The sequence below is a fragment of the Rhodamnia argentea genome, chromosome 2 (assembly GCF_020921035.1).
Source record: "Rhodamnia argentea isolate NSW1041297 chromosome 2, ASM2092103v1, whole genome shotgun sequence".
Lineage (NCBI taxonomy): Eukaryota > Viridiplantae > Streptophyta > Magnoliopsida > Myrtales > Myrtaceae > Rhodamnia > Rhodamnia argentea.
In genome coordinates, this window is record NC_063151.1 from 30,072,519 (window position 1) to 30,080,454 (window position 7,936).

The 7,936-nt window shown below is 44.0% G+C and overlaps 2 protein-coding genes across 2 annotated transcripts; both read left to right on the plus strand.

Annotated features, from left to right (window-relative positions):
- The first annotated feature begins 399 nt into the window (after positions 1 to 399).
- LOC115735692 (protein RGF1 INDUCIBLE TRANSCRIPTION FACTOR 1-like) lies at positions 400 to 2,563 on the plus strand. Its single transcript, XM_030667076.2, has 4 exons — positions 400 to 647; positions 791 to 991; positions 1,176 to 1,391; positions 2,194 to 2,563. Exons 1-4 carry the CDS (start codon positions 645 to 647, stop codon positions 2,527 to 2,529), a joined length of 756 nt encoding a protein of 251 aa, XP_030522936.1. The 5' UTR covers positions 400 to 644; the 3' UTR covers positions 2,530 to 2,563.
- Positions 2,564 to 6,917: 4,354 nt separating this feature from the next.
- Positions 6,918 to 7,858, plus strand: LOC115739252. Its single transcript, XM_030672258.2, has one exon. The coding sequence runs from the start codon at positions 7,053 to 7,055 to the stop codon at positions 7,659 to 7,661; it is 609 nt and encodes a 202-aa protein (XP_030528118.1). The 5' UTR covers positions 6,918 to 7,052; the 3' UTR covers positions 7,662 to 7,858.
- The last annotated feature ends 78 nt before the right edge of the window (positions 7,859 to 7,936 follow it).

Sequence of the window (7,936 nt, forward strand, 5' to 3'; positions counted from 1 at the left end):
CTGGTTCACACACGTGGAATTCCACGTCCTACCAAGTGAAAGGCGGCGTCATCTCGTCCGTTTGGCCCCGGGTCGTGGCCCCTTGATCATCCCACGGCTCACGTTACACGACATACTCTTCTTAGGCGAATATCACCGTACGATGTAGGCAGAAATGTCACCCCAGAAAAGGTGACAACGACAGGAAGGACCTGATCCGACGGTCGAAAGACGGCGCACTCCACATTGCTGTCCACTTTAATACCCGTGGATCCTTTTGGTGCTGCAAAACTAGGGCACGTTTCTTTTTAACCCCCTGTTTTTCGTCTGCAGAAAAAAGAAATTAAATAATAAAGAAAATAATCTACGCAGCATTTCATATATGACCGCCTTATAAATTCTCTCTTTCATCTAAAAAGTTCTCCTTTCTTGGTCTGGCCAGCAACATCTGCAGCCCCTTCCTCTGAATCAGTGTCATCGTCCTCATCTCTTAAACCTCCTTCCTCTGGTAGCCCTTTCCATTTACAGCAAAAAAATTTCCATCATTGTTCTAGCCAAATTTGATTAGTTTCTCGTTTTGGAGTTTCGTCGGTTTGATAAATACCGACCCCCCAAGCAAAAGAGGCCACTGCATCGCTTGCCAAAACCCAGTGAGGGACAATCAAATGGTGTGTTGTTTCGCTTCACTCTTTGTCTCTCTCTTCCATTGCCATCTCCAATGAATTCTTTCTATGAGGAATTTGATTGGGTTTGACCCGTTTCTCTCTGGTTTTTTTTTTTTCTTTTGGGTCTGTGATTCGTTTCATCGCAGGTGAATTCAATTGGTCAAATGGGGAACGGGGAAATGGGTCCTCCATGGCTGATACCAATGCTGAGAGCGAACTACTTCGGACCGTGCTCTGTTCATGGAGACTCTCACAAGAGCGAATGCAATATGTTCTGCTTGGACTGCATTGGGAATGCCTTCTGCTCTTACTGTTTGGTCGATCACAGAGACCACCATGTGATTCAGGTGCACCATTTTGTGCACGACTCTTAAGCCTCTCATTCGTAATAAAAGAACCCTTTTTGTTGTTAGTGAAGCAGCATTGAAGAGTTCTGATTAAAATGTGGTTAAAGTTTTGATTTTTACGAGTGAAAGTTTCGACCTTTATTGCTGATTGATTGGGTTTTGTTTGATTTCCTGGGTCTTGCAGATAAGGAGATCTTCCTACCACAATGTGGTGAGGGTGAGCGAGATCCAGAAATACATCGACATCACGAACATTCAGACATACATCATCAACAGTGCGAAGGTTGTGTTCCTCAATGAGAGGCCGCAGACGAGGCTTGGGAAGGGAGTGACCAACACTTGCGAGATCTGTTGCAGAAGCCTCCTTGACTCGTTCAGGTTCTGCTCTATGGGTTGCAAGGTGATTGACGTGCTCTGTTCTTTCGCTCTTTAACCATTTCAGAAAATGTAGCTTTCCAACGCACCTTCGACGACTGCCTTTCTGACATTTTGTCTTGTTCTGTTGTTTCTTTGTGGAGGAATTGCTTGCTGCTTAAGTTCTAATGTCATAGATTTCGTGTTTCTTCTGATGCAGATACGTTCACTCAATTCCCGCCTTCTTTGACTTCTCTGCGACCTTGCTCACGTTAGGTTATTTTATGTCTAACCAATGAAAAGAATTTGATTTTCCCTATACTGATTCCAATTTGATTTTTCCAAATCCGCAGTTGATTGCCGAGCGTTAGGCTACATTCACTACTGATGCAGGTTTTAGGAAAAATCTAAATTAAAGTGCAAAGTATGGCCCTTTTTATGGCTTAAAAGTGAATCTTGTCTTAAATGAGGTTGTGAAGTGACGAAGTTAGCCTCAAATGCGGCTCCGAAATCATTGCGTGAGCCTGTGCATTTCGTGCACAACAAGATGCGCGTGAGATGCACGAGAGACTTATTTGCGGTTAAGTTAACCGTTTCAAAATCTTATTTAATGATCCTCTTTCAACTTTCATGCAAGCAAGTAAAATGCACTGTTTACACTTCACGCCCCGTCCTAACAAATTCTGATCCTTGATTTCATTCTTTCTTTTTTGTTGGAATCTGCCGAGCAATTTCATTTCATTCTATTTGCTCTGTACTATTCAGTTTAGTGTTTGCTGTTGGTTTGGTCAAATGGGGAGTTAACCAGATTCTCCTTTGCTTTCGTTTTATTTACTTGTTTGTTTCAGCTCAATGCAATCGCAAGAGGTGCCCCAATGCTCACATTTGCCCTGAGGATGAACCAAGGCGGGGACGAGCTCCTTGGTGGGTCTGGGTCGGACGAGTCGTCCCCGCCCAGCAAGATTCAGAGGAAGCCGTTTTTCAACCGCCTGATGAACGGGCTCGCCATCTCATTGCCGCCGGTCGATGATCACCATAAGAAGATGGACGGCGAAGAGAGGTCTCGGTCATCTAGCTCCGGAGACGACATCGGCAACAACTCGTCCCCAGCTACTCCGCCCGTGTACAATCACAGTAACTCCAGAAAAAGGAAGGGCGTGCCTCGCCGTGCCCCATTTCATTAGAAGTTAAGAAATGCACCTTAAAAAAAAAAAAGGTGTAGGGAATTTCATTATATATCTGTAAGGAAAAAAGTGGTGCACAATGTGGGACGATGTAGCTGTTCTGTTTGCTTGGTTCTCGCTGAGAAATGGTGCTTGGTTTTTTTTGTTTTATTGGATAATAAAGTTGGAGATCCTTTTTCCTTGGTCAAAAGTTAGTGTAGTAAGATATTCTACAGTGGGTCGTTGTACAGTTCATGAAGGTGCTCTTTGTTTAAAAGAACAGCAATAATGGAGTTGCATATGGGCATGATGTACATAGAAGCATACTTTATGCACATTCATTCCTATATGATGATGTTTCGAAGGTTTCGTCATTTTTAGTCGGAGTATGAATAATGATTTGAGTTTGGAGAATCTCAAGAAATGTGATTGCAGGCATAGAAGGATTTAAAGCATGTATATTTTGAAAATAAGGGTTTCATTTTTATAAAGCGATACAAGTAATTAATTAAAAAAAATATATTCATTTTGCGCTAAGCAAATGGAGCTTAATTTGAGATTTACATGCGACAAATGTGGAGTGACGTTGTTAACTAACTTGGCACGTATCGTCTCTAGATTTGAACGGCTTTATTTCTCGGAACGAGGCATTTATCCGGCGGAACACATTTTTATTCATTACACAGGATCATTATAAACTTGATTGTGTTATGTGATTAGCGTTTTGTATCATAGCGTGACTCAGTCACACTATGATAGGAAACCAGAAAAAGTCAAAACGGACGGCACTTATCAGGCGCAGATAAATCATTTTAGTACGAAAAGTGGATGATGTTTATGATATCGACTAGACACCACTCAATGTAAGAAAACTAAAAGCAAAGCAAGTACGTCACAATGGCGGCCGAGGGGCTTGTGCGATGACGATATCGGCGCCAATTCGGACCGCACGTTAGAGCCCAAAGCCGAGCCAAGTGGGCGATGCTGGTCGAGCTGTTTCGCGGTCAGTCCCAAAAGATTCTAGATATCATCGGCTGTACTGTAGATGAAAACATCTATTGACTTCGAGTTGGAGAATTAAGGGACACGTAATTCCGATCGAGACAAGGACATCCCTACCCCAGATTGTGCCACTAATGTCTTGCCATTTATGTACTCTTGTGCAAATAAACGTCCGATGCGGGGAAAAATGTCTTTTGAATCGAATTACTTCAGGACATCGACGGATCGTGTTGATAGATCGGCGAGAATCTGACTAATTAGGATATTTCCAAGTATTCATCATCTAAGAAATTGATTGTCCATTTGGATAATCATGTCACTTGAGTGAATCGCTGTCTTGTCTGCGTTTTGCCGTAGATTTGGTCAAAGCGAAAACATCCCTGGCTAGTAATGGCATCGAAAATGGATTTCTTCTCTCTTGGGAGGTGGGGGACAGAAGATTTCAGATTCTGTGTTTTCTACATCTTCAAAAAGGAAGACATGTCATCACAATTCATACCCTCTCGATTCCTCCAGAATCTCCCACATCAAAATTTTTGTCTGGAGGCTGCTTTAAATAATGGACTGACCAACGAACAGTCATCTAATCCCCCACCAACATTCAGGTAGGGATCGTGAGATTTTTTTCATTTTGGGCCAACATTCCGGTCCATCAGAAGAGCCCGTAAATTAATTGAAGCCTACAAGTGTTTTGGGCTTCAATTTAAGGCCTATGTTGAATGAAACGTCTTTGACGAAGTGGCTCGTGCTCATCATACTACGAAGTGGGGCAAATGGATCGTCCTATCGCAACTTCCCAAGCTTTGAATAGTGAATAGTGTTTCGACCCCCCCCCCAAAAATAAAACAGTGAATAGTGAGACAGGGTCGTGTCCAGAAACGACTGCAACCGAACTTCAGTATGAGGGCATTGGATCGGAGTGATCTTCTTACTCCAGCCGAATCGCTACGGGGTGGACATGTCGGATTGTTGACCAATTTGCGTCCTAGTCGAATGAGGTGGGTCCATGTGGGATCGACTCGGTCTAATAGGAAATGCGACTTTGGCTCCTTTGCACTAGAAGCGTATGCCCCTCTCGCTACAATTCAATGTCCAGACACGACGGCAGATCGGGGAGAATTCAACAAGGTGTGGAAAAATCGAATAAGCCGAGCGTGCCGCTATATACGACCAAATGCAAACTGTGGTCCTTGCTCCTTAACAATTTGAGATTTGCCTATTTGGAAATTCAAGCGCCCCCGACGGATGTTGCCTCCTACAGTTGGTCTGCACTTCACTTCTTTCCAAAGACCAGGTCAATGCCAAGTTTTACCGTTTCTATATAGTACGTGTCGTTAAACGAGTCAATGTCTTTTTTTTTTACCTTTTTTTTCTTTTTTGGAGTTGAGTCAATGTCTTTATTAGACGACGTTCGGAGGGTCGAGTCGAGGTGGAAGCTCTTTTCCCACTTCGGCATTTCGTCAAACGAACAGCCTACACCGTTTTTGGTTGGTTGACCATTTGCCAAACTTCTTCGCGTTTTACCTAGCCGAGAATCTCAAGCGGCGCTCGATCCAGATTCTATCAACTGCCAACAGAAAAATCTAATCACGTGAATCCGCGGTCCGAAACTGCTTTTGACCGTTGTTCGTGCTCCCACTGGGAAGATTCCGTGCGTTGGCCCCAGCGACCCCCCCAGTCACAGTGGTCTCCTAATTGGACTAGTTGTTTCGCAGGAACTAACGCAATCCGCACGTTTTGTCTGATACCATTTAGTTAGTGTCTAATACCTTTTTTTAATCGAGCGTTCGGACAAATTCATTATGGATCTGTATCGCCGCCTAACAAATAGTCTGTTTTGGACAAGCCACCACTAAACGCTCGTATTTACTGGCGACGGAGCACTTCAATTTTTCCGAAGAGGAAAACGACCCTGTTGTTTCACCTCAAATAACGAGATTCATTATATCGTCTTTCACGTCTGTTCCTTTAATTAACCAAAAAAAATAAAAAATTAAACTTACCAAAGTGGAAGAATAATGGGGAAATGACAAAACCTCCGGTTGGATACGATAAAGTATCTTTTTTCTTGACGACCATAGCTCCTAAATATTTCAAAACGTATGCATTCAGGGACACGGTCTTTACAAGATGGGAAAAAGAAACCTTTTCTTAGGAAACAAAAGGCCAAAAAAAAAAAATGAAAATGAAAAGACTATTACGTTCTTCAGAACCAGAAACATATGTATGAAGATTTTATTGACGTGGAAATGGATGCGTACCAATGGATTTTCAACGGTCAAAATCATCCGTGTAATGGAAAAGTTACGCTATGTAAGTTCTTATTAGTATTGTCATTGTTTTAGAATGAAACCTAAATCAATTGCAAGAATTGCGCTTTTGCATTTCGCGATTTTAACTAATTGACAGTTGCATCCGAAAGTATACATTACAGTTTTATTAACAACTCAATCGAAAATCTACACCGCTTAGCCGTCTCAAAAGGGGCGAGTAAAATCCGCAACCAAAAGGGTTTTCCCTTGGAGAGTGGGTGAATTTTCTTACCCCACATGCAGATTGGGGATGGATATATAAAATTGGTTAACTTTTTATATTTTTTGCGCAATATTAACGTGAATATTTTAGAATATTCAAACTTGAAATAATTGTCGAATGAAACAATTGAGGCAAAAAAATCCCCATGTCCGCACTAGGGGTACATAATTTGCCTCTTGCGAGGCACCATATTGGGATGTAACTCCTATACTTGCCCTGTCCCATTATTATTTCTACTCGAAAATGTAATTATGTATATTTAGATGATATCGATGAGTCTAATCGATTCAAACAGCTTTATCGGTTCAGTGAAATTAAAGAACATTTATGTTTGAATTTTTTTTTTCTCCCCAATTCGAGAAATAAAGGTTTAGAGATTCTCCTCCAATATTAATTTCCTGATCATAACAATTACCCCCCAAAAAGCGAAATGCGTACGTGGTGATAAATCCACCGAAACATCGGACTCGGCCAAATCCACACTGTCGTTTGACCAAAAAAAAAAAAAGGAAAACAAATCACCCCAGTCGTCCCAGCTATTTCTTGGGCCTCACTCAATTCCACGCGCGTCGTCCCCGATCGCGTCGTTCAGCAACAAATGCAAGTGCAAATGCAACCGCGTAATGAAACACGTCACGGCCACACGACTCCAAGTCATCTCCTCTGTCCGTTTGACTCGCCGTTACTTGTTAGGCACTCCCCCGGCACATTGCTGCGTTAGCTGACGGAAAAGCGCAGGTTGTCAGACGGCGACTCCATCTTCTCCGTCAATCCCCTCGTGAGCCGTGACGATTTTCCTTTTTTGTTTTTTGGTCGATGCCGTGACGACTTGGCTCACGCCATTTCTCTGTTAAATATCTGTCTTGTCTCCCTACCCATTCATTTCACTCCCGCGTGGAGCTCGCGTCCTCTCTCTCTCTTCTCTCTCTCTGTCTCTCTGCTCTCGAACCTTCGCAACGCAAAATCGCGGTCATCATCCTCGCCGTCACCGACTAGACAATCTGGAAATGGGCGGGTGCTTCTCGCAGGACCTGGAAGACGACTCAGTGCGGCCGGCACGGGCGGCCCGGGTGATCTCCATCAGCGGCGAGCTGCACGAGTACAGCGTCCCGATCAGAGTCTCGCAGGTCCTCGAATCCGAGAGCTCCTCCTCCTCGTCTTCTTCTTCGGGCTTCGTCTGCAACTCCGACTCGCTGTATTACGAGGAGTTCATCCCGGTCCTGGCCAACGAGGACGAGCTCGTGCAGAATCAGATCTACTTCGTGCTCCCCAAGTCGAAGCTCCAGCACCGCCTGACGACCTCGGACATGGCGGCCCTTGCCGTGAAGGCGAGCGTCGCGATGCAGAAGGCTTCGAAGAAAGGCGGGGGCCGGCGGCGGAGGAAGACGCAGATCGCGCCCGTTCTGGTCGTTAATCAGAGAGCCATTTCGGACTACAGCGAGTTCAACGAGCACGAGGTCAAGAGGTACGGCAACAGGATCGAGAAGGCAGCTCCGGCGTTGTCCAGGTCCGGATCGGTCAGGAAATTGCAGAGGCAATCTTCACGGAGGTTGAAGACGGCGGTTCGTTCGTTTAGAATTAGGCTGAGCACAATCGAGGAAGCGGGTATAGATTAATAACGATCCTGGGATGATGGTTCGTTCATTACGAACAACATTGATGAATGATGTTGATGATGATGATTCATTTCGGATTTGTAGGTTCGCTTCTTTTCTCCATGTAATTATCGCATTGTTTGTCTCCTGTAGAAAGAAGGAACAGAGAGATTGTTCACATTTAACCATTGGTTCCAATGTGACGAAGTTTTTGATCACTCCACCGATTCCTACTTTGATTTTCGTCGTTCTCTCGTTGAAACGCGATCGATGAACAGAATCTGATTGGAAGGTAT

What these genes read in the sequence shown, in the direction of transcription:
- LOC115735692 (XM_030667076.2), top strand. An exon ending in GAGACCACCATGTGATTCAG is followed by an intron (nt 992 to 1,175) that starts GTGCACCATTTT and finishes TGGGTCTTGCAG; the next exon opens with ATAAGGAGATCTTCCTACCA. An exon ending in TCTGCTCTATGGGTTGCAAG is followed by an intron (nt 1,392 to 2,193) that starts GTGATTGACGTG and finishes TGTTTGTTTCAG; the next exon opens with CTCAATGCAATCGCAAGAGG.
- LOC115739252 (XM_030672258.2), top strand. Translation starts at nt 7,053, where the DNA reads ATGGGCGGGTGCTTCTCGCAGGACCTGGAAGACGACTCAGTGCGGCCG.